Source organism: Lycorma delicatula, chromosome 1, assembly GCF_047948215.1.
Source record: "Lycorma delicatula isolate Av1 chromosome 1, ASM4794821v1, whole genome shotgun sequence".
NCBI classification, from domain to species: Eukaryota; Metazoa; Arthropoda; class Insecta; order Hemiptera; family Fulgoridae; genus Lycorma; species Lycorma delicatula.
Genome location: NC_134455.1, coordinates 197,252,078 through 197,278,567, shown reverse-complemented (window position 1 = coordinate 197,278,567; position 26,490 = coordinate 197,252,078). Strand labels below are relative to the sequence as shown.

Genomic DNA, 26,490 nt, shown 5'->3' with positions numbered 1-26,490 from the left:
GGCAAGGCAAATGTTGTCCAGTCCAGGGGAAGTGTCATGTGAGTTTTTTAATGCATGTAACAATTCCTTAAATACAAATGGGGTGTTTAATTCACCAACCGAATCTCCAATGTTTAACAATAATACTTCTATCTGTATCTTGTACCTTTGAAAATCGTTATTGTACGATGAAGTGAGAGATACCAAGCGGAAAGATTTTGGTAGAGTATTTGCCACAGCCGAAAGTGATGAAAGGAGTTCTCCTTCATCAATAAGACTGAGAATGGGAAATTGCACGGATTTTTTTCCACACAGTAGACGTGGGAGTAGTGTGTGTGATAGTGTTCACGTATTTCGTCCATGAACTCTTCTTAGCATTGAAGAATACCCGACGGCATACCGCTTTAGCCCTGCGGTATAAATTCAGATGTTCAGCTGTAGGCCTACGATTAACTTTGCATAGTGCCTGCCATTGATTCCTAATATCATAGTTGCAATCATCATTCCACCATGGAACGGAAGGACGTCTAGGATTTCCCGATGTTTGTGGAATGTATCTGTTGGCATTCTGAAGTATGATGGACGTAAAAGAGGAATATTGGTCAAGGATGTTCGCACCATCGTCATACTGTGATTGGAAGGCTTTATGGTATCCATTCCAATCCGCCTTTTCAACAATCCATCTCCATGGCCTTCTTTTAATCTCGCAGTCTACACCAAAACCAATAATAATTGGTCTGTGATCACTGCCGTGAAAGTCATCACAAACAGACCAATTAAGATGAGGGAGTAAATTCGGTGAGCATATGGAGAGATCAATGCTAGATACAGTACCAGATTATAATGACATGAATGTGTGTGATCCATTATTCAGTAGAAAAGGCCCAAGTCTTGTCTCACTCTGTTTATCATATTTCCTCGAGTGGAGCAGAAGGTTGAGCCCCAGGAAATATGGTTGGCATTGAAGTCTCCTACTATTAACGATGGAGATGGTATTTTGCGTGAGGAGATTTGAGACATCTAGAGCACTGAACTCAGAGTTCAGTGAGAGATACAGATTGCAGATATGCTATTTGAAGGGGATAGAGACCTTTACTGCAACAACAGTAATGAGAGTGGTTAGTTGAATCCTTGTAGCCGACACCCCATTCTTCATGAAAATAGCCACTCCACCACTCTCTCTACTGTCTACTTTTTTTTTTGTCTTCAGTCATTTGACTGGTTTGATGCAGCTCTCCAAGATTCCCTATCTAGTGCTAGTCGTTTCATTTCGGTATACCCTCTACATCCTACATCCATAACAATTTGTTTTACATATTCCAAACGTGGCCTGCCTACACAATTTTTCCCTTCTACCTGTCCTTCCAATATTAAAGCGACTATTCCAGGATGCCTTAGTATGTGGCCTAGAAGTCTGTCTCTTCTTTTAACTATATTTTTCCAAATTCTTCTTGCTTCATCTATTTCCCGCAATACCTCTTCATTTGTCACTTTATCCACCCGTCTGATTTTTAACATTCTCTTATAGCACCGCATTTCAAAATCTTCTAATCTATTCTTCTTGGATACTCCAATCGTCCAAGTTTCACTTCCATATAAAGCGACACTCCAAACATACACTTTCAAAAATCTTTTCCTGACATTTAAATTAATTTTTGATGTAAACAAATTATATTTCTTACTGAAGGCTCGTTTAGCTTGTGCTATTCGGTATTTTATATCGCTCCTGCTTCGTCCATCTTTAGTAATTCTACTTCCCAAATAAGAAAATTCTTCTACCTCCATAATCTTTTCTCCTCCTGTTTTCATGTTCAGTGATCCATCTTCATTATTTCTACTACATTTCATTACTTATTTTTTGTTCTTGTTTATTTTCACACGATAGTTCTTGCGTAGGACTTCATCTATGCCGTTCATTGTTTCTTCTAAATCCTTTTTACTCTCGGCTAGAATTACTATATCATCGGCAAATCGTAGCATCTTTATCTTTTCACCTTGTACTGTTACTCCGAATCTAAATTGTTCTTTAACATCATTAACTGCTAGTTCCATGTAAAAATTAAAAAGTAACGGAGATAGGGAACATCCTTGTCGGACTCCCTTTCTTATTACGGCTTCTTTCTTATTTTCTTCAATTGTTACTGTTGCTGTTTGGTTCCTGTAAATGTTAGCAATTGTTCTTCTATCTCTGTATTTGAACCCTAATTTTTTTAAAACGCTGAACATTTTATTCCAGTTTACGTTATTGAATGCCTTTTCTAGGTCTATAAACGCCAAGTATGTCGGTTTGTTTTTCTTTAATCTTCCTTCTACTATTAATCTGAGGCCTAAAATTGCTTCCCTTGTCCCTATACTTTTCCTGAAACCAAATTGATCTTCTCCTAACACTTCTTCCACTCTCCTCTCAATTCTTCTGTATAGAATTCTAGTTAAGATTTTTGATGCATGACTAGTTAAACTAATTGTTCTGTATTCTTCACATTTATCTGCCCCTGCTTTCTTTGGTATCATTACTATAACACTTTTTTTGAAGTCTGATAGAAATTCCTTTTTTTCATAAATATTACTCACCACTTTGTATAATCTATCAATCGCTTCCTCACCTGCACTGCGCAGTAATTCTACAGGTATTCCGTCTATTCCAGGAGCCTTTCTGTCATTTAAATCTTTTAATGCTCTCTTAAATTCAGATCTCAGTATTGTTTCTCCCATTTCATCCTCCTCAACTTCCTCTTCTTCCTCTATAACACCATTTTCTAATTCATTTCCTCCGTATAACTCTTCAATATATTCCACCCATCTATCGACATTACCTTTCGTATTATATATTGGTGTACCATCTTTGTTTACCACATTATTAGATTTTAATTTATGTACCCCAAAATTTTCCTTAACTTTCCTGTATGCTCCGTCTATTTTACCAATGTTCATTTCTCTTTCCACTTCTGAACACTTTTCTTTAATCCACTCTTCTTTCGCCAGTTTGCACTTCCTGTTTATAGCATTTCTTAATTGCCGATAGTTCCTTTTACTTTCTTCATCACTAGCATTCTTATATCATCCATCAGCTGCAATATATCGTCTGAAACCCAAGGTTTTCTACTAGTTCTCTTTATTTTGCCTAAGTTGGCTTCTGCTGATTTAAGAATTTCCTTTTTAACATTCTCCCATTCTTCTTCTACATTTTCTACCTTATCTTTTTTACTCAGACCTCTTGCGATGTCCTCCTCAAAAATCTTCTTTACCTCCTCTTTCTCAAGTTTCTCTAAATTCCACCGATTCATCTGACACCTTTTCTTCAGGTTTTTAAACCCCAATCTACATTTCATTATCACCAAATTATGGTCGCTATCAATGTCTGCTCCAGGGTAAGTTTTGCAATCAACGAGTTGATTCTAAATCTTTGCTTAACCATGATATAATCTATCTGATACCTTGCAGTATCGCCTGGCTTTTTCCAAGTGTATATTCTTCTATTATGATTTTTAAATTGGGTGTTGGCACTTACTAAATTATACTTCGTGCAAAACTCTATAAGTTGGTTCCCTCTTTCATTCCTTTTGCCCAGCCCGTATTCACCCACTATATTTCCTTCCTTGCCTTTTCCAATGCTTGCATTCCAATCTCCAACTATTATTAAATTTTCATCTCCTATTACGTGTTTAATTGTTTCATCAATCTCTTCGTATACACACTCTACCTCATCATCATGGGCGCTTGTAGGCATATAGACGTTAACAATCGTTGTCAGTTTAGGTTTTGATTTTATCCTTATTACAATGACTCTATCGCTATGTGTCTTGAAATACTCCACTCTCCTCCCTATCTTCTTGTTCATCACGAAACCTACTCCTGCCTGCCCATTATTTGACGCTGAGTTAATTACTCTAAAGTCGCCTTCCTCTTCCCACCGAACCTCACTAATTCCTACTACATCCACATTTATCCTATTTATTTCCCTTTTTAAATTTTCTAACCTACCAACCTTTTTTAAACTTCTAACATTCCACGCTCCGACTCGTAGAATGTTATTTTTTAATTTTCTGGTGACCCCTTCCTTAGTAGTCCCCACCCGGAGATCTGAACGGGGGACTAGTTTACCTCCGGAATATTTTACCAAGGAAGGCGCCTCCATCATTTGTAAATGAAAATGCAGAGAGCTACATTTTCTTGGAAAAAAAGCAGCTGTAGTTTTCCATTGCTTTCAGCTGCACAGTACTCAGAGGATTAATTGCTGTTTATATGGCCGTTTAAGTCATCTTGACCTATGCCCTTAACAACTACTGAAAGAGCTGCTGCCCTCTTTCAGGAATCATTCCTTAGTCTGGCTCTCAACAGATACCTCTCCGATATGGTTGCACCTTCGGTCCAGCTACTCTGTATCCCTGAGCACTCAAGCACCCTCACCAACAGCAAGGTCTCATGATTCATAGAGGAGTGTGGAATAGACTGTCTACTAGACAGTCGTATCTCTCACAGAAGTATCCTCTGAGTGTTATTTGGTCATGTTGTAGAAGGTGAGTTTCTTGGAAACACATGATTAGTGGATCATATGCGTCCGCCAGTACTCTAATATCTTCAATATGGGACCGAAGACCTCTAACATTCCACTGAATAATGTTCATAAGTGTAAAAAAAAAAATAATAATAAAAAAATTAAATGAATAAATTTAGGAAAATGTATAAAAATTAGTTGTATGTGATTCAGTTTTTCTTTTATTTTATTTTATTTATTATTTTAAAGAACTCCAATGCCCTAGGGTCAGATGGTTCTTCAACCATATCCTCCAGTATATGAGGTGATTGTGGAGGAGATTTATTTGAATGGGATGCTGCAGTTACATCCCAAAGGGGGTGGTTATGTGGGTTACCTTTATGGGGAACCCACATAACGATAGGTGGCTTACTGCCAGCTGTGATAGTCCCTACTCGTACCGGTAAGACTTTGAGAACAGGGACTTTTGTATGATCACACTGTTGGATTCACTAACTGCGATGAAAGACTTTTTATTCATCTTTGTCAGCTCTGAAATAGTGGCTAGAAGTGAAGCTACTTGATTAGAAAGCATCTGAACAAGTTTTTTAAGTTCATTGCAGGATCCGCACTGCTGATTACTAACATTTGTAAGAGTTTGTTTCGATGTAGCAGTGGCAAAAGATACATCTGGTTTAACCAGGTTCCGTGAATTATTATTATTTTTTATATTCTCTGTGTGCAGCCGTGAAAGATAGCTTTTCCTCAGTACAGATTTTGAGAATTGCCTTTTCTTCTTTAAAGGTTGGGCAATCTCGGGAACGGGGTGTATGTGAACCACTGCAGTTCGCACATTATTAACCTTCTTCGCAGTTAGTGTCATTGTGACCTTCTTTAGCACATCGAGCACAGATTTCCGTTTTCGAGCAAGATGTTGTAGTGTGACCATATCCTTGGCATCTGAAACATCACCATGGGTTGGGTATGAATGGTCGTACCCGAACCGAGAGGTAACCCACTTTAATCTTCTCTGGTGGAACAGGGAGATTGAATGTTAGTATAAGAGACGGTGTCGGTTCTTCTGTTCCGCTCTGCCGTTTCATTATACGCTTCACTTCAACATCATCTTGGTGGTGAAGCTCATCAACTATTTCAGTGATATCTATATCTAAAAGGTCTCAACAAAAAATTACTCCCTGGCTCGTGTTTAACATTTTGTGGTATTTGGCACTGATATTTATACCACCTATACCACCCATATTACGGAGACGTAAGATAGATCGACTCTGTTCATCTTTGAATGTTTCAATCAGAATCGATCCGTCATGTAATTTCCTGATGTTCTTCGGGGAACCACTTGCACCTGTTATAGTTTTGTTTATTAAGAAAGGTGAAACCTTTTGGAGGGAGCCACCTTCCTGACTATTTCAGAGAACAACGAATCTAATATTTTTAGAATTCAAGTCTAATGATTTGCGGTTCTCTTCAGTAGGACTTTTATCCTTGTCAGACAAAGCTGACCGAGGTCTCTTCACAAGACTAGCTTTGGTGGTTTTTTCAGATGGACCACCAACCATCACTGTATTTGTTATTGGAACTGAAATTTTGGTCCCACGAGTACCGGCGAAAAATGGACCACTCCAGCAGAGCGCATGCATACTGGAGCTAGAGCTAAATACAACTGCGTTCGCCCTGGTGCCCAGAGGACATCGTTCGAGACTTACTATGTAGAGCCATTCACCCATCGGCACGATTTGTTCCCACCTTGGGTTACGGTTGCATTTCGTAAGATGTCGCAATACCACCGAGTGTAAATGTAAAAATTATCAGTGTAGGATGTTGTTGTGTAATTGTGTAAGTGTGTATATTGTAATTTATGTAGTGTTCTGGGTGTAGTATATGTGTATAATGTAAAGTGTTCTGCAGCTCACTGTATAGGGGGAAGAAAAGCTGCAGAGGCTGGGCCCGTGGGGACGCCAACCCCCAAAGTCTTAAAGAATAAGACTCCCTGTCGGGGATCGAAGCCATTTGGCAACAGTACCAATATCCTTGTCTATCTTAGAATGTAGTAAGTATAAATTATTTTAAATTTGTAATGCTTTGTGATGTTCATAATAATTAAACATTTACTGTCATGAGATTTTCCTTAACAAGTATTACTTGACCAAGTTTACCAGAGTGAGAGATTTTCCATTATTGGAGTCAGCCCTGTTTGTTCTTATGTCATACAGTACTTTTCTTATAGCTGAAGCATCTGATCTTACGGGTAAGTAATAGTTCATTATTGTTATTATTAATATACTGTGGTACTCTGATCTGTAACTAAATATTTTAATTAAAAATTTTCTGCTTCTGTATAGCTGGAAGTCATGCTGTTCTAGCAGTTGTTGTCTTGTACCAATAATAATATTAGCTCTGTCTAAATTTAAAACACATCTAGTGAACGTTATTCTTTCATATATATTATAAATATGGATCACAGTATTTTTAACAGAACAAATAAACCTGATAGTTTGTTTTGTCAGTTTCTTACTGATCTGTTACAGAAGTAATGAATCAAATAACAGGCTATCAGTTTGGATGAAAGTAAAGTATTGGTTTTAAAATATGTTTGGGAACCATTTCTTTACTTTGAGAAAATTAGAATGTGTTGTAAGAATTCAGGATGACGAGAAGATTCTGATCCTGTTTTGTGAGTTTTATGTAGCTTGAATTCATTGAATAAATGATCAGATCCTTACTTCTCATCTTGTTGTATATTCTTTATTACTCTAATAAAAATTATAAATTGTTTTAATCTATATCCTTAAATATTTCTGTTTTTTACATGTTATCTGTTAGGTGTTTTTGGTAGTACCATAAAGTATTTCTGATTGCATTTGTTGATATTTACTTGCATTCCTATATCTCATATTTTAATTTTTTTATGTTGTCAGTATGTTACATGTCAAGTTAATGAAGGAAAATGGTAACACCAACAAAATTTGCTCACTGTTGCAGTTGAAAATTTCTTATTGAAATTTTCTTATCCAGCACAAAATTGTCTCTAAAACAGTATATTTGAAAATAGAAAAGATTATTATTAGTCATATTGCTTGAATCCAAAACCTGAGTAATTGGAAGAATAGCATATGGAGTTACAATGTTAAGAAATATTATAACTCCATCCTGTTTGTGGGCACTATTCTTTTGTTTCTCTCATGGAGAAAAGAAACAATTATGAGTTCTGATTCAAAGCACTTGATATAATTACATTTTTGGATGATCATGTAGGTAAAAGATGTCCCATTAAATTGTACACAAATTAAGTTTACACAGAAATTTAAAGCATTCTTATGAAGGTAGTGCCAAAAATATTTTTTCTATATTAAAATATAACTGAATTATTTATTTTTTAAAATTATTGCTTTTTTTATAATTTTTTTATGAAAAACTAAATTTATTCAGTAATAATAGTAATCCATGATGAAATAAAGACTTTTTTTTAATTCTAAATAGACTTCAGTAATCAGTCTGATTTTTATTAGCTATTATAGATTTGGAATCATCTTATAGGTGAAAGTCATTCATTCTTTCTCCTTCCACTGCTTAAGGTTTCTCTTCATTCTCCCTACACCATGGTAATAATACAATATTGAATTGTACCTTTTCTCTTTACAGGCCTATGTTTCAACACTTCATCTTATGTATTTATTAGCAAAATGTTTATTGTATTACTCTGGTGCCCATATAGAAGTTATATTTCACATCAGAAACTTTTTTACTTGAAATATTTGCTTAATTTTCCCCCATGTTCAAAAATTTGGAAATGTTATGGCTAAATTTAAATATGAACTTTAAAATTGAAAAATTGATAAAAACTTTACATAAAATCTAAATAAATTAAAATCTGAAGATCAATATTACCTGAAATAAATTATAATAAGTCTTCATCACCTGATAAGTTTGACTATTTTTACTTCCTTGTACGAAGTAAAGGAAGTATTATGATCCTGAAAAATTTCGGTTTTCAGATTTCAGCAGAAATATCCATTTTGACTATTCCTGAATCCATTTTGACTAGTTTCAGCATGACATCTATACATATCTATTTATTTCATATACCTCAAAAATGATTAGCTGTAGGATGTTGAAATTTTGGATTTTGGAGTCTTGTAACATTTAGTTGTGCACCTCCCCTTTTGATTGCAATCGACTGAACCAAAAGTGTCCAAAAAAGCCCAAAATCCAAAATAATTTGGATTTTGGACTTTTTCTTAACTGTAGTAATAAACCCTCACTGAAATTTTTTCAACTTTCAATGAAAATAATTACCACTTATTTTCATTGGTCAGAGTTATAGCCAAATGAAATTTTAATTAATGAAATATTTGAGTCTTATAAGGGGAACGCATATCGGTTTAAAACAGACTTCTTCTCCCTTTTTTAACTTTTTTTTTTTTTAATTTGAATGTATTGATTCATTAATAATTATTTACCTTTAATTGTAAAAAAAAAAATTTGTGATAAATAATAATTCAATAATAACAATAAAAAAAATTATTAAAAAATATTAAACGTTATTAATGAAATAAAATTTTATACTTTTCATTTTAAAAAAATGTGTATATATAATTTAATAGGCGTACAAAATTCTGATGTGGGGCCCACATCAGAATTTTGTCACTGTCATCTTCTTGTAAGTTCACTACAGTGTGTTATAAGTGGTCATCCTGCAATTCTTCATGAAAATCTTCTACTTGAAGCGGTTTTACTGTGTGTAAAGCATTTTCTCCAGTCATCTATTATTACGCAGTTTATGACATTTATTTGAAATATACTGTTTTTTTCTGCCACCTTACCTTTTACCTGAGCCCCAAATTAGCTTGATTGGGTTATACTTGCAGTGATACAACAGTAAGCAAACAGCAGTATGCCCCATTCCTGTTGTATATTTTTCTTTGTGTTTATTAACAGTAGACATTATTTTAATTTATATTGACAAAGAATTTTAAATGTATTAAAAGAAAATGATATGAAAATAAAATCATAGATCAAATAATATTAGTTTTAAAGTTTTTCTAATATATACATTGCAATCTATTCAACTAGTGAACAGTAAGTAACCACCCCTGGAATTGCAGAGGATTATGTACTAATTTCTTTTCTTCTAACCATAAAACACTTTTTACCTTTTTTGTGTTAGTCATTGGCATTTTCTCTTTAAGCACGGAGTGATAGCTTGCATTATCCATCACAGTAACACAGCCTTCTTCCAAAGATCACAACAAATTTACGAACCATTCTCAGAATACTCAACGTTTATTTCTTGGTGGAAGTCCCTCCATATGCTACAAGTGAAAAATGAGAGCAGTATTTTATAAAATCAAGTTCATAGAAGCATGGCATATAATTAAATGGGATCCTTTCCTAATCAGAATCTTAAGGTCAGTGCTTGTTGAATTCTGCCAGATGTATTTCCTGCAATAGTTCTGGTTTACCTACATTTCATCTAGGTAAATCATTGGTTGAGAATTATTTTGTTTAATTTTTTGCATTTTCCTTAAAAATTTGACCTGAGCAAGAACATTGTCAGATCTCTCCATGAAAAAGTTTCTGCTATCATTACACTTATGAAAGCGGAACCCTAATTATCTTACAATTTTCCACATGGAATACGCACTTCTAGTAAATTTTTAAAAAAATATTTCTAATTTTACTGCATCTTGGATACTCTTCTTTATCATGAAATTCTTGAATGGAACAGTGAACTATATCTTTAGTAAAATCATTCAGATCAGTTAGCCAGTTTGTATGAGGAATTTTTTTTCTGAGGCAATTCAAAATAGTGTTCACAAAATTCACCTTGGGCCAATGCATTTTCATTACCTTCACAACAAAATTCTGTACAGTATGCACTGATAGAGCACACATTATTGTGTTCATTCCCTGCATTCCATTAAAAACCTCCTTACTAGCATTTGGTTGGCTGTGCACAAGTTGTTAAATCCAATCTGTGTTCAGTATTCACTCTGTTGACATCTCTGTACATCTTTCATGTGTATGTGCTGATGTAATATATTTCAGTGTAAACATTTCTCAATTACAATGATTACACTAAAAATTATGCAAAATTTTGTCCCAGAGCAATTGGAAGTGGTTTCTATATGTATTTTGTCCCTTGAATTAAAACTTATCAAAATTTTTCTATTACCTTTAGTTTCAAGTTACACACTGTTCAGTGTATAACACTATTCAGTGTTATATACATTTTGGAAATTAGTTTATAGTATGACGGCATTTATAATACATAAATTAAATATTGTATTGATTTAAAAATGATTAGTTTATTATGAAAGAAAGTCTGCAATGACTTAGAACAATACAATTAGTCATAACTGCTGGATGATGCAATTCTAAACTGAAACAGAAGATTTCTTACAGACGTAGTCATCATTGTTTGTCAAAATGATGTCACAAGTAACATTTGTTTTGATTATAATGTCTGAGTTACGGGTTCAATCCATAGTCAATCTGTGTTTAGTATTCACTCTGTTGACATCTCTGTACATCTTTCATGTGTATGTGCTGATGTAATATAGTTCAGTGTAAACATTTCTCAGTTACAATGTATTCTAAATTTACATTTCATCTTTCGAATTCAAGACGTGTAGTGAATATTTTTTGTAGTGTTTATATATTGTGTGATTTTGCAAAATGCCTAGAAATTGTTGTGTAAATCCCCTTCCTGGACAGTGTTGGGAACATTTGAAGTGAGGTAACATCTAAATTTCAGAAACATAGTTTTACTCCTCTCATCAAAATTATGAGCTTTATTTTGGCTGAAAAGTTGGTGGCCAAGATAAACATTGGGTCCTTCATATTTGTTGTGCTACTTGTGTCAGACTCCTTACAAGCTGGTCAAAGGGTTCTCGGCACCTGAACTTTCCTCATCTAATGATTTGGTGGGAACCAAAAGATCATCCACCACCGATTGTTACTTTTGTCTGACTGATATTGCAGGCATTAGTTCAAAGACAATTTTATACCCTAATTTACCATCTGGCAAGATAAGTAAGTTGCATGACCTTCTCCCACAAGATGATTTAAATTCTGTTTGTAAGTACAGCTTTGTACCGTTATATTGTAACACATACTGTTGGGCAACATAAGGCTGTCAGAAAATGGAAAAAACTAACTTGCTGAAGAAGTTTCCCTTTTTTTATTAGCCTTATGAAAAAATGAATTGTTAACAAATAAAAATCCCTATTAAATATATCTTCAGTAATACATTTTATCAAATATTGTATTCATCAATTTAAATTTACAATGAAGGTAATGAATGTTGTCTTTTGTTTGTTGTTGTCCAGATCCAAAGATAAAGTGGTTTTAGAAATCAAATAACTTAAAAATGGTTAAAGATACTGATCTGAAATTTTTAAGATAATAGAATGGGCTAGCTTGTATAAAATTTTGAATGTTATTGCTCCCATGGATTTTCAGAAACAGTTGATTAAATCAATTTAATGTAGTAGAAAGTTCAAAAAATACCCTTTTTCATTTTCATCATGATAAAATGAATTAAAAAATTAATGAAAAGTAGAAATTCAATGTCATAGAACACAGTATAAAATAATCTATAAGGTTTCAATTTGTTTAATAATCAGTTGTTTTGAAATCTGATGAACAGTTTTATTTCTATAAAGCCTCAAAACTTGAATGCACATACTTTCTGTACTGATAGTAGTAATTTTTTTTCTTTTAGCATGAATAAACATCTTTCCAATTTTGGAATATGTTGACAAAGTAATAATTTTATTATTAATAAAATTTCCTGAATTCTTCATTATCTGTCTTTTTTTCATTAGACTAAAAGTTCAAATGAAATGTTTGAATCTTGACGATATTTGTCAGATGTTGCTATAGACTTAGCCGAATCAAGTGTACTGTTGACAATTCCTTCATTATGTTCTGATGTATCTATATATACCAAATCTTGCAACAGAGAGAACTGATTCGATAGATTACACCCAAAACAGCTTTTATTTTCTAATAGCTTTTCAGTGTTTATTTTTATTTTTTTGAGGTTTTCATCATTTCTTCATGTTATTTTCTTAAATATATTCTCACTTCAGCTCTAACCGTTCATGATTACATCCAAAATTGACACGGTTGAGAACAGTGCAAGCACATGTTATTGCTTTATTGTTTGACATGATACAGGCAGTTTCACTCACATAGCTAAGCGGTCTTTTTCACATCCATTTTTGACTCTTGGAGAATGAGTTTAAGAGTCTTTGTCTCTTAAAAAGACAGATGTTATATCTTACAATTTTAAGATATAGAGTTCTGTGAGGGGTCCGACTTGTCAGACTGACTGAAACCACCAATAATTTGTATCTCCTTTCAAAAGCTTTACAAGTTCATCTAATTAAATAAGTAAATGTTTAAATAACTGAATTGCATATAAAGTCCTTGTCCTTCTACAAAATCCATTAGAAAGTCATCCTTGCCATCTCATTTTCCACTTCCATATGGGCCAAATACATTTTCATAAGTTCTTGTTTCTCCTACTCAAACCGATAAGGATTTTGTATTGGCAGTTTTCTCTGTTTTGCATACATGCAACATCATCATAAAATTCTTCAATCTCCTCATTACTGCAATTATTGTTGGTACATAATCTTGGTTAATTTGAAGCTTATGTTTGTTTAGCTAAATGAAGCTCTGAACTACTTCGTCGGATCACTTTTAAATTAGTATTAAATTTTTTATCTTCCGACTGACAAGAAATCCAAAATTTCACCACTTCATCCATCATCAGTACCATAGGTAAAGAGTAAATGCCCTGTGTCAAGTACAGATAACTCTTCACCTTTTTGATGTACCTCTCATAATCCTATTATATCCCAATTAATATTGCCAAGTTCTATCAATAATTCTTGTAGTTGGGCATCTGTTTTCATTGTCCGAATGTTAGGCATTCTAATGTCCAAATTCTGATGGCAGCCTGATTTAACCTGGTTATTCTTAGCACCCTCTGCCTTCAAGCAGGTCTTCTTGTTGCCATGAGCATTTGCTACAGGGCTTCAAGGGAATGAGGGCCGTATTGGAAATTTTCATGATGTGTTAAAAGAAGTGGACCACGATCTGCCACATTGCCCCATTGAGGGTTGGCAGATGTTGCATTACATTAATCTAGCCTCCAGTTTGACCAGTCCACTATGGGTGACCCTTCCAGGAGTATAAGCTCCGGACGGTATACCTCAAACTTATCGTTGAACTACACAAGCCCCTTCACCAGACCAAGGTTTGATCCATGGAAGGGGTGATCCATCTGTAATTATAAAGGTATTAGCAAAAATAAATATACAACCATTAATTAAAAGCAATTTAAGATTGGATGTGTTAATTTTTTAATTTAAAAGTTTGATATCTATTTTATAAAGGAGTAAATGTTTTTTTATTCCTTCATAATTGTAGTTTTTATCATGTGAATGGTTTCCATTCCGTTTTTCTAATTAGAGTTATTTTTAATGATTCCTTTACAGCTTCTGTTGCTGATTGTGTTGCAATCAAAATGCAAATTTTATTGTAAATTATTCTTTGTTGTAAAAAGTTTACTAAAATTCTTTATAATTATTTTATAATTAAATCTTTACAATGAAAATAATTGTATTTTTCATCTCAATATATTTTTAATTTCCTGGCTTGTAGTTTACTTGTGATTAAATTTATATAAACTTTTCTTTTTCTGTTACAATAGGTGTTGTCGCTGTACTGTTTTGTGGTATCTGTCAAGCTCATTATACTTATAACAACCTATCACATGATTCTAGAAAGCGAACTAAGAGGTTATTTGAGCTGTTGAATTTTCTTGCAGAGAACTTTATTTTCTCTTATATTGGCGTTTCAATGTTCACTTTTCCCAAACATCATTTTGATCCAGCATTCATAATATCGGGATTTGTATCCTTTTTTTAATATTTATATTTTAGTGCTCTTATGATTACCGGTGATGAATAAGTAAACAATTCCAAACATGGACGTTTGCTGCAAATAAGGCTTTTCAGATAAGCAAACCTGGAACAAGGCAAAGTGACAGCATATGAGGCTGTAGTAGTAATGATTCTCTAATCGAATTATTCTGTTTAAAGTTTACATGCATCTAATGGCAGTGCTTTGTCATAGTGAATCTATGCAATCATTAAATAAGCAATAATGAGGGCAAGTGATTAGCAACCAGGTGAATAGTAGATCCTAGCAGCGTAACAGTAATGAAGAACCAAAATTTCAATTAAAACTTAGAGCAAATCTAGTGGTTATTAAAAGGTGAAACATAACTTTTGTAGTTGTTGGGATGCTAACTAATGGATGGTTGGTATGACCTCAATAACAAAAGCATTTGAGTACTGTGTAGATTAAAATAGTTTAAGACTACAAAAGTATTCTCTAAAGAAATATTTTGTTCATTTCCCATGGTTATTATTCAGTTTGTTGGCATCCTAATAGGAATAATATTCTGGAATTATATTGGAATGTGATTGGAGGAAGTACTAACTCAGTCAGATCTGTGGGTGGGGACAACTCAAATGTAAGAAAATATACATTAAGCTGAAACATAGAATTTCAGAAGTCTAAACAAGTGTGGTAGGTTAAATGATTTAACCTTAATATTTTAAAATAAAAAATTAATAGGTTAAGGTTAGGCATAGTAGGAGTAAGTCAGACAATAAGTCAAAATGAAAATGAAAGGAAGAATTTTGATTAGATCATATAATAATAAACAAAATCAGGGATGCAGAGGATGGAAGATGGAATATTAACAATTGAAAAGCTAGAACAACCAGTGTGGTAATATAAGCACTATAGTGAGATAATTATTTTAGGATAGATTCAAAGCCTAAACCAGCAATACTAGTAGTTATACCAAGAAAACAGAAAATACTTTTTTAGTTCTCAATTTAATTTTAGAAGACTGGTTTGATCTTGTAGATCTTGACATAGGATTTGATGATGAAGAATGGAGTGTAATGACTAGAATAATTTTTTAAGATTTAAAGGAAATAGGTTTAAAAAAACAGAGAAAGAAGGATTATTTATAATGTAATTAGACTTAAAACTATAAGAGTATAAAATGAGGAAAGCGAGACTGAAGCACAGAAAGGAGTGAGAAAAGATGTACTCTAATCCATTATTTTTTAATTTGTATGAGAAAGCATTAAAAGAACAAGAAGAGAAATTTGTGGAAAGAGCAAAAGTTATGAACAAAAATAACAATGGTAAAATTCAATATTAATTTTTTTCCTGCAATGAGAATGAATTAGAAGCAATAGTGATGTATAGATTCATTGCTTGGAAAAGATTCATGTTTAAAAAAAGTACATTAGAAAAACATCACCAGGAGATTGATTCTGCTGATGAGAAGTGCTTAATTAAGGTAGAACATAATTATAAAATGTTGTTGCTTAAATAATAAAATTAACAATCATAAATGATATAAGAAAATCATTAAAAGCAGCTTTTTATGGCAGTACAATATGACTAATGAAAGACAAAGATAAGAAAATAAAAGCTTGTAAAAAATAGTTTTAAAAGAGAATGTTAAAAATTAGGGAATAAAAGGGTATAAAAATTAAGATGTTTGAAGGCAAAATGGAAAAGAGAGCAGTTTGTGTAAAACAGAAAAAAACTTGGTATATAATATATTAAGACAACCAGAAGTAATGAATTATGTTTTAATAGAAAATGTATGAGTTAAAAATAGTAAAGGTACAAATTAGTATCTATGAAAAATATATGAAACGGATAATTGAGGATGTGATGAAGGTATGACAAAGGGGATGTAGGGATGTATGAAGGTGTGGCAAAAAATGTAAGTGAATGGAGGATACACAATAATACAAGAAACATATTTTCTTAGTTGAAGTAATGTCTAATTTAAAACAAATTTGAAGATGTGTGAAAATTTAAATATTCTCACCACCATTAAAAGAAAACTAAAAAGTTATTGTTCAAAGAGTAAATTACAAAAATTATTTTATACACATATGTTTTCCCCTCTGGTGTAAACTTATATCAGGTTTTAAGTAATAACTTCATGCATTTTGCCTTTGGTAAATGATGTTAAAGGATACAGATCTGTGCACTACTTTCAATGTCTGTGGGTGCTTCCAAAGTCAGACTGACTTCAGCTATGCAATATTTTATTGTTCATTGTACACAAGGAGCTGAAATGTCACTTCTGTAGTGGAAAACTAGAGAAATTAGACAACTGGGACAAAGATTTTGAAATGTGCATTACCCTTAGTTTTTTGTGGGAAATTCAGCTGTTAAGAAATCTAGTGTGTGATACTGGATGAACTTCAAAATAGGTTAGGTGAAGCTGCATTACTCAATTATTCAATTGCATTATTCAAGCTGCATTATTCAATTAATATCACTGCCTGTATGTTTATCCTGAATCTGGAAGTGACATCTCATTTCCATAATTAAGTTTATAGTTTTTTTGTGGAGTATTGTTCAATCAATAAAGAAAAGATTTAACATATTAAACATTTATATATTTTTTATTTTAATTTAACATAACCTTCATTGACAAGATTTCATTATTTCTTTAACTATTTTTGTAGATTTGTGCTGCTATTGGAAGAGCTGCAAATATATATCCATTGTCTTTTTTGCTGAATTTAGGCAGAAATCCTAAAATTTCATCTAATTTTCAGCACATGTTATTTTTTGCTGGTAAGTATTGTTTTGTTGAAGATTTCTGTTATTGTCGATTTTTTTGTTTTCCTAAATGTAATTTAATTTAGCTCATTCATTTCAACAAAAATATATCAAGTTGAGGTAAAAGTATGCATAAATGTTTTTAAAATGTCAGTTTTTTCAGTTAAATTTAAGTATTACAAAATATGAAATGTTTTGTGCTAATGATTGGTTTATTTATTTATTTTCTTGCCGATGTTTGAAAGACAATCACAGTCAAAATGAAATACACAAATGCAATTGTAAAAACATCACTGAATAAAAATAAAAGTACACAAATAAATGTTAAGTATTTTAAGTTAGTATATTTATTGTTGTGGCTTTTGGAAACCTAACTTGAAACTTCAGTCACTTCTGAAAACGGCATAGCTGTTTGTAAGTAATGAGTAAACCGGACTTACTAGGGAAAACAAGGTCTGAAGTGGTATTCTTTTGCTTGTTCTTAGAATCAGATATATATGGTTGTATATTAGCATGCCAAACCTACTTAAAGACTATTCAGCTTCTCAAGTGATACATTCACTGTGTTAATCACAAGGACTGGCAGTTAAACAATATTACTTTCAGAAAAAACAACTATCATTAGAGCTTGGGTATTCTTATTTTGTTCTTGTGTGGTAAGTTAGAGGATGTTATGTGGTGCCATGATTATTTAATTTTAAAAATATGAGATTGAAACGTTTTCCCTTCTATTTGTTTCATTTTATTATTTTTTGTTGTTAACTTAGGCTTACAAGATAAATTTAAATTTAAAACTATAAATTGTTGTTGTTGATTTCTTATGAACATTCTGCAAGTCTCCAGATATCCCACGCAATATTCTGGATTTGGGGCCCATAGGCAACTGCACCTATTATTGGAGACGTGTGAGTAAGGTGTACTCATCTACTTACTCAGGCTGACCTTTTCTAAGACTTGGGTTAATTGAAACCCAACCACCAAAGAACATGATATCTACAATCTAGTATTCAAATCTGAATAAAAGCAACTACCTTTATTAGGATTTAAATCTGAGAACTCTAGACTTTGAAATCAGCTGATGTACGACTAGTTTTACCACTAGACCAACTTAACAGGTTAACTATAAATCGCTTTATAATGGATATTTATTAATAAAAGAAAGAGAGTTTTTTTGCTATAGTTTTGTCTATGACAGGGGTCTCCAAACTTTTTAAGAGCCACACTGACTCTTCCACTAAGTCCAAACGGCAAAATTTTTTTTTTTTAGGAGGTGGAAATGCATTTACGCATAGAGTGTCAGACTCCTACTGATGGTCTTATGCAACTGCCACCAGCAGACTACCAACTAAAACCACCCCCATAAGGAGTATTACTATGCACGCTGGAACCACCATTAGGCATAACATCAGGATGCACAGGCTCCAAAACCAACTTTAATGAGAGATCGAACCACATAAAACAGGAACATGAAGAAATATAACACAGATATGATACAACACGACTCAACGATATAACACTACAACACCAATTTTTTTTTTGTTTTAAATTACATTTTTAATTAATTGGCTATTCAGCACGAACTAAAAATGATCATAAAACTAAAACCAAACGTAAAGATGAAAATCACAACACGAAAAACAATCTGACAAAACCTTTTCCCCAGAACTTCAAATGGAAATGAATGATTTGCAGTATAGCGATATTTTTAAAGAAAAATGTTTAAAGTCATCATTGCTGGAATTTTATAAGTCTTCCACTCATACAGTTTGATCAGTTACATAAATTTGCTTGTGGCTTTTTTCTGTGTTTGGCATTACTTATGTGTGAAAAAACATTCTCCAAAATGAAATATACAAAAAATATTTACAGATCTTAATTAGCCGATGAGCATTTGAAGTCACTGCAGATAATTGGGTAATTTCCACTAGTAAACTTGATCCACAATTGCAAACAATTCAGTTCAGTTCAATGGAACGTTGCAGCTATAAAAATCTTATTAAACGTAATTATAATTAATTTCGTTATATGAATTATCTATGTATGTCTGTCACTTATTGTAAGGTTTTAGGATAAATCTCATATCATTAATTACGCTGATAGACAAAAAAAAAAAAATTTTTAATGTTTCTCTAATTGTGATACCATTTCTTGAATTACTTTTTTGCGTACATTACAGATCTGTAAATACAATTTTTCTATCACCTTACTTTCAAATAAATTATGTTTCAAAAGAAATTGAGGGAAAATATAGTTAAAATCTGTAAAATTTATAATTTTGGATGGCCATACATGCGTTAGAATGATTTTGCTGATGCTTTTCTTTTATTAATAGCCTCAGGCACATCCTGAATTAATGTCCAACAGTATACAGTTAGCATGTTAGTATTCCATTTCCCTTTAGCAGCTTTCCATCATTGAAATGTCTTAGTGAAATGTTCACTATGTTCATCACTTACTTCCCCGAGATTGTCCAGGAAAAAATCCAGATGTGAGTGGAGGAAATATATTTTCAAAGACATATTACATCCCATAGCTCTGTATGAAGTAAGAAGTTGATTAACAATATCGTGGTAATTGTTGGATTTTTGTTTACCGAGAACAGTTTTGCAAACATCTTTAAATGAAGCCCAAGCTGCACTTTCTACATATTTAACACTGAGTTAAATACTCATACATCATCTTTGACCAACTCTCTTATTTGAGGACAAACAAATATTCCTTCTTTAATTTTTCCTTCACTTATGTTCAAAAATGTCTGCCTGATGTACAAAAACCAGGACTATCCTTGATTGTTTTTACAAAATTTTTCATTAGTCCTAGCTTGATATGGAGAGGGAGGTAAAAATATATTTTTGGTTCAACTAAGGGCTCATGAATAATATTTTTCTCATTTGGAATTAAGTTGTCTCGTTTCTTTCACTCTTTGGTAACATAATGTTTATCCCTAGCTCGGCTGTCCTATTAGCAAAGAAAACACATGTACTTAGTATAGTCTAACTGCATGCCTAATAAAATAGCTATAACTTTTAAATCATCACATTGCATGTCTCTTTCAAATTCATATTAAGCTATTGGTATCAAAGGATATTTGTTACCATTGTGTAGTAGAACCACTTCTAAACTATACTTGGACAAATCTATGAAAAGGCGCCAGTCCTCAGGTTTATGAACTTGTCCTAAGTGCAATATAAGCTGATTAATATTTGTGCAGTACACCAAATTATTTTCATCAATAACATACTGAAAACCTTTGTCGGCTTCAAAAGCCCAAAATTTTTGTATTTTTTTGATGTAAATTCTTGCAGTCTTGATCCTAATAGTTCAGCTTGATTTTTTGATAAATTTAAATTCCTAACGAAGTCATTTAATTCACCTTGTAATATAAGATGTGGCTTATTGGAAGATAATTCAAAATTAAAATCTTTGTTGTCTTCTTTAGTACTGCCTGATTCTTCATCTCTGCTTTCAAAACATACATTCACAGGTGGCTCAGGAACTGGAATAATTTCAGTGTGAGGTACAGACCTGATTGCAGATTGGAATGAAGGATATTTTACAGTATGTTTTTTTTTTTTAGAAATTCCAGTCACACTTGTTAAACAAAAGTAACAATCAGTTACATGATTCTTTGGTTCTCGCCAAATCATATGTACACCAAATGGTAAAGCCTTCCATGTACCATTCAGCCATCCTCTTAAAATATACAGAAAGATAAGTGTATATTATATGAGGAGCCCACGTCTTATCCTGATCACCAATTTTATACTGAAAGTACAAATGATATGCTTTTGTAATTAAAGGTGTAATTTTTTTTCTATTTTATTTTACGGTAAACTCACCACATACATAACAAAAGGCATCCACATTATTTACACAAGTTTAACAAACTTAAGACAGCAATAAGACTGAACAAAATTAATTCATTCCTAAATCCAAGTGCTTAATACAAACATCACAGCTGTGTTTTCAGTTGCATGTTTTGACCTACACAGATATGATTAATCTTGTCCATGAAGGCTCAGTCTTCAGTATTAGATATGGTGTCATAATAAGTGACTGTGGTATGATTTAATTCTTTCCCAGTATTGTTTATTTTTAGCTTACAAATTATGTTAACAAAGTTCAGTGTGTTCTTCCCATTTATTTATTTCATCCTTCTCATTAAGTATTTCCCCATCCTTTACATCTACTTAATATATTTTCTTTACTCATTTCTCTTAAAAATTATTTCTGAAGCTTCTTTATATATTAGCTCATATTACCCTTCTTTTTACAAATTTTCTATCACTGCACATTTTCTTCGAGCCACTTTTCCTTAGCTTTTTGAATTTCTCTTCTTAGTTCATTATTCAACCTTCTATATTTTCTTCTACGTTCTTCTGTTTGTATACTTTTCCACTTTCTCCTTTCATTCATCTTGCCTGACATTTCACTTGTAACTTGCTCTTTTTGTATTGTGTTTCTGTTTTTAAACCCTGTCGTTTCTTTTTGTGGTTTCCTTTAAACTCTTCATAATTTTCATCCACCTATCATCTGCATTACTTGGTTTATCTCCCATTCTCATTCTATCACTTTTACCATTTCCCAGTATTGTTTTCTGTTCTCTTAGCTTCTCCAAATCATAGTAATCTCTTCTCCTGCATCTTAGAATTTTCTTGAGCCTAATGTGCACTTCTGCCACTAGGTTGTAATCTGAATTTATATCTGTGCCTGGATAATCCTTAGCATTCTTTAAACAATTTCTAAATTTTTATTGTACATAATACAGTCAGTTTGATATTTTTCTCTGTTCATTCATGATACCTTATATCTTCTTTTATGATTTTCAAACATGCTGTTTCACAACACTAATTCCTTCTTGCAGAATCTAAAATTTTAAAATTCTAGTGTAAAATGCATCTCTAAGAAATATGAATTTTTAAGAAGCTTCCAAGTAATTATTTTGATTATTCATTTTTTTTACTTTTGAGGCCATATTGGACCACTTTAGTCATCCATATTTCAGTTCCTCTTGAATTTCTGTATTAGTCTGACCATTCGATTTTCCCAGTATTTCTTCATTCTATTGGATCGTTGCCTCCTGATCTCATCTGTGACCAATCCTTTGTTATGCCTTTCTAATTTTTTAACATTGAATCTATTGTTTTGAAGTGTGTGATTAATTTTCATTTTATCACAGGTGTCCTCAACACTCAAGCTAATTTCTTGAAGATCTCTTTGGATTTCTCCAACATGTTTTCCATAGGTTTTTAGTTAATATTTCTTGTAACCAGTTGTTTTAGAATTCGATTCTCAGCATTCTTACTAAGTGGAAAAAATGGGAAATTCTTCGTTTTTTCATTGCACTGAGAATGGGTTGACTTGTTTGTAGACTGTTTTATTTGTGACAATTCACTAGACTCCATAATTCTGATAACTTTTATTTAAACAAGTTCTGATAATTCGCCTTTCTTTCTTGAAATTTAAGTAATTGGCCATTTTACTTTCATTCTTATTCTGAAAAGTAGTCTCAACCGGAACAACTGCTGTGTTATAATGGTGAATTTTGGATTTTATTGAGAGACATTTTTTATTGTATGTTTGCCAAGTTAGACTTTGTGCTCTTTTAAAGTTAATTATTATGTTTTGCGGTGTTTGTTTTTCCTTCAATCTGCAGTGAATGATTTCACCAAAGTATTTAAATTTTTCAACTATTTTTATTTCGTTATCGTTAACTTTTATTTTGCTTATACAGAGGGAATCCATGGCCATTATTTCTCTTTTCATCAGAAATTTTCAGGCCAATCCTTTGGGAAATTTTTTCTAGGCTGGTGATTTGTTTTTTAACCTCTACCATATTTAGTGCTAGTAAGGCCAAATCATCAGAAAATCCTAATATATTCGTTTTTATTGAATTTTTAGCTACTCCTATTATTGTTTTAATGGGATTTTCCTTTTGCCGAATTTTAATTATGTAGTCCAGTGTAATATTGAATAGCAGTGGGGAAAGTCCATCACCTTGTCTCAATCCGGTCTTTATTGGGAAGGGTTCAGACATCTCCCCTCTAAATTTAACCTTGGGGTGTGTGTTTGTTAATGTTAATTTTATAATTTTCACCAATTTGGGTGAAGCCCATAGGATCTTTAGCAAAGTTGGTCTATGAATATAGTCCAACTTTATGTTATGATTGTGTAAATTTTGTTTGCAGACTTAAAGTTCAAAGTGGCCGAACGGGGGGGGGGGGGGCTGTGATTTAAATTCTATTATGGAATCTGTAATTTTGAAATTTACTAGAAACCCACATCCAAATTGAAGACTGCAATTCCTCATAATTCTTTTTCCTGACATTCCTTTGTATAGTCTGTCTCTGGCTTTCTACTGGATTTTGATAGATATTTCATAGCTCTTGTAATGCCATGATTAAAATTTTTTCCCTGTCACAGATATCTGTTAGAGTTTTTAATTTGCCTGTTGTTGCGATAGAATTTATATTGTGTGTTGCAAAGTATGAAACCTTGCCATATTTTATGTTGGTTTTGACTGGAGTTTTCCATATGCTCCAATTCGTCATTGCCTTTTCGGTGTTGCCCCACTAGATCCGAGTGGCAACTTTTCAGTGACATCATTGCGGCCACTGACAGTGGAGTTTTTCCCAGAAGACCTTCTTCCATATTAGACTGTCTAAGGTGTCACCTTGGTTGTGGGAATGCATTCCCGAGGTACAATCCTAGCTGTTAGCTGTAAAGGAATTCTGATTTAGTTCACTCAAGAGATTCTCCACTATATCTTAAGCTATCCAGCTGAATCACGTGGAGGCTCGAATCCGAAACTAAGCAGAAGTTGTTGAGTAGAAGAAAGCTATTCCAGATTCCGGAATTATTTTCGGCCATATATTTTTTTTATAATAATAAATTTTTAAATACTTTATTAATATATTATCTCCCTATGTGGCTAATTACCTCTGATTTATTTCCAGATATTACAAAAAAACAAAATGTTATTAGGTTCATATTTATAACTTCTTTCATAACAAAATAATTTTATACTGATTAAATTTTAAAATAAAAAAATGAAGTTTATTTAATTAACCTCATAAGTTTTATTAACTTTTCACAAAGTGTATCTGAAAAGTAAGTACAGTTTTCTTTTACTGCCACCATAGTGGTGTGATCAAAGCTCTAAGAATGCATGCCACATTCTCTCATTCTTTGGCTTTCAGTAGATGCCATTAGAAGTACATATGTCATTTGTTTACAGTTGAGTAAATAACATTTAAATGTTCAAGTCAATCAAGAATAGTGCCGATTGTGAAATTAGGGCAGTTGTTTGATTTTTAAACATGAGAAATGTTAAACCAAGCACATTCGCAATTTATGAAGTTATGATGAAAAAGCTGAGTGATGGATTTTTAGGAAGTGTGTGCGGCAGTTCAGTGAGAGCCACAATATTGTGCATAATTAGCAAAGGAGTGGGCATCCTTCTGCTGAGAATAACATTTAATTATACAAGTAGTTGAAAAAATATTAGTCTTTGTTATGAATTCTTTGAAATCATAACAAAAACAATCACAAACTCTGCTCTCAATGGATGCCAAATTCACAAAACCAAGCAGTTAGACTCTGCTCAATCTTTTCTTGCCTAGTATGTAGGTGACAATTTTTTTTTGAGCAAAGGTAATGACCATGGTTATTTGAGGAAGGAATAAAAAACTGATAACAATATATGAAAAGAGCCTTAATTATGTAGATTGTGAAAGTTATGTAAAAAAGCAGTTTAAGTTATGCTCTTCCATGTTATAATAAAATTATTCTGTTGAAAGTTATGTGCACTTTTTAATAATAAAATGGTATATATTTTCCGGATGTGCTTCATTATAAAATATGTGATCATTAATTGAACACATCCATATATTTCGAAAATTATGAAATCTTCTACTAACAACAATTATAATTTATATTCAGACTTAGGTCATTAAAACAGATTATCAGCAGTTGTTGACTAAAATAAATCACTTGTACTGTAATGATAAATGTTGTTTTTTATGAAGTTCAATGCTGAATACAATCTGTGTTGATTAATTCTATTGTTTTAACTTTCTGCTCTGCTATATTTTATTTATTTTTTTTTATTTTAATTTTGTTAAACATTTTTTTTTTCTGTTGAGTTAAAGTATTTAATATTAAGAATAATAAAACCACTGAAACAGAATGTATTTTGATTTACTTAACCATATATTAATGTGTTATATTATCATTGGAGAATCATTAAAATTTTAACAAATCAAATTTTTTTAAATTTTGTGTATCTTACAATATGTAAAAAATAAGAACTGTGTAATAAATAATTTTTATATACAATAGTATAACAAAAAATATTTGTAAAATTTTGGTGTATTAAGTTTTTAATGATTCTTTAGTGTAACATAAAAAACATTTTAGAAGATATTTATCAAACTGTGTGTGAAAATTTGTTTTGGGTGATGTTTCTTCAACAATATTCTTGTTTCTATGCTAAATAATCACAGTTAATCCTCATCACCATTCATCATTCATCATCATTCTTCCCCTCATTATTCACAATAGTCTTTCTTTCCTTCTTACATCTAAATGACCGTATTCCAAAATTGTTGCCCTTACAGTTATTTCTTGTGCTTTTTGGCAAAAAGTAGACCTGTGTTTAATTTTATGGTTAATAATTTACTCAAACTTTTCATTAATTTTAATTCGTAATCTTTAAGAAACATGCCGGTGAAAATAGCAAGAGAAAAATAAAACATGGTCACCTCATGATAACTTGTAATTTCAAAGTACTAGGGTTCTGGTACATATAAACTATGAATTCATCCCTGTTAAAACAGTATTATCTACAATATTCCATGAGGGATAATTAACATTTCATTACTGAATGTTGTTAATTTCTTATCCAGTTTGTTGCTGAAGATTTTTAAGCATGATCAGCATTATGTTATAAAATATTTATTATTATTTCTTTTTATATTAATGCTTTCTGCATTCACTCACTGTCCGCAATGGAATGTTTGTGATGTACTCTTCACATGTTGTTACTCCTTGTTATTGATATTGCCATCATTACAACTGCAATGAACACAGCCTCACAGAACTACTTGCAGAATTACTCACTTAAAACTGACTTCCTGCTGGTCCTGGCGGTATTTATATCCCTAGGCCTGCAGAACCAGTACCCGCCTCATCCCTTAACTGTTGAAGCATAATAATTCTCATTTGTGCCTTTATATTTTCCCATAAATTCTTATTGGTCTGGTAATCCTTTTCATCGGACAACAGCTGTTGGAGTTCCCATTGTCTGTATTACAAAGAACAGATTGTTA

The 26,490-nt window shown here is 32.3% G+C and overlaps 1 protein-coding gene across 7 annotated transcripts in view; it reads left to right on the top strand.

The window, feature by feature from the left end:
* The window catches only part of Nhe3 (Na[+]/H[+] hydrogen exchanger 3), a 211,701-nt gene that overhangs the window by 69,261 nt on the left and 115,950 nt on the right, over positions 1-26,490 (top strand). For all 7 annotated transcript variants that reach the window (XR_012756898.1, XR_012756899.1, XM_075369834.1 and 4 more), the window contains exons 7-9: positions 6,614-6,719; positions 14,199-14,401; positions 17,065-17,176. Coding sequence is in view for 5 of the 7 variants with exons in the window: in XM_075369834.1 (XP_075225949.1) it covers positions 6,614-6,719; positions 14,199-14,401; positions 17,065-17,176 (421 nt within the window). In the remaining 2 variants the exon portion in view is untranslated. The remainder of the gene's footprint in view (positions 1-6,613; positions 6,720-14,198; positions 14,402-17,064; positions 17,177-26,490) is intronic.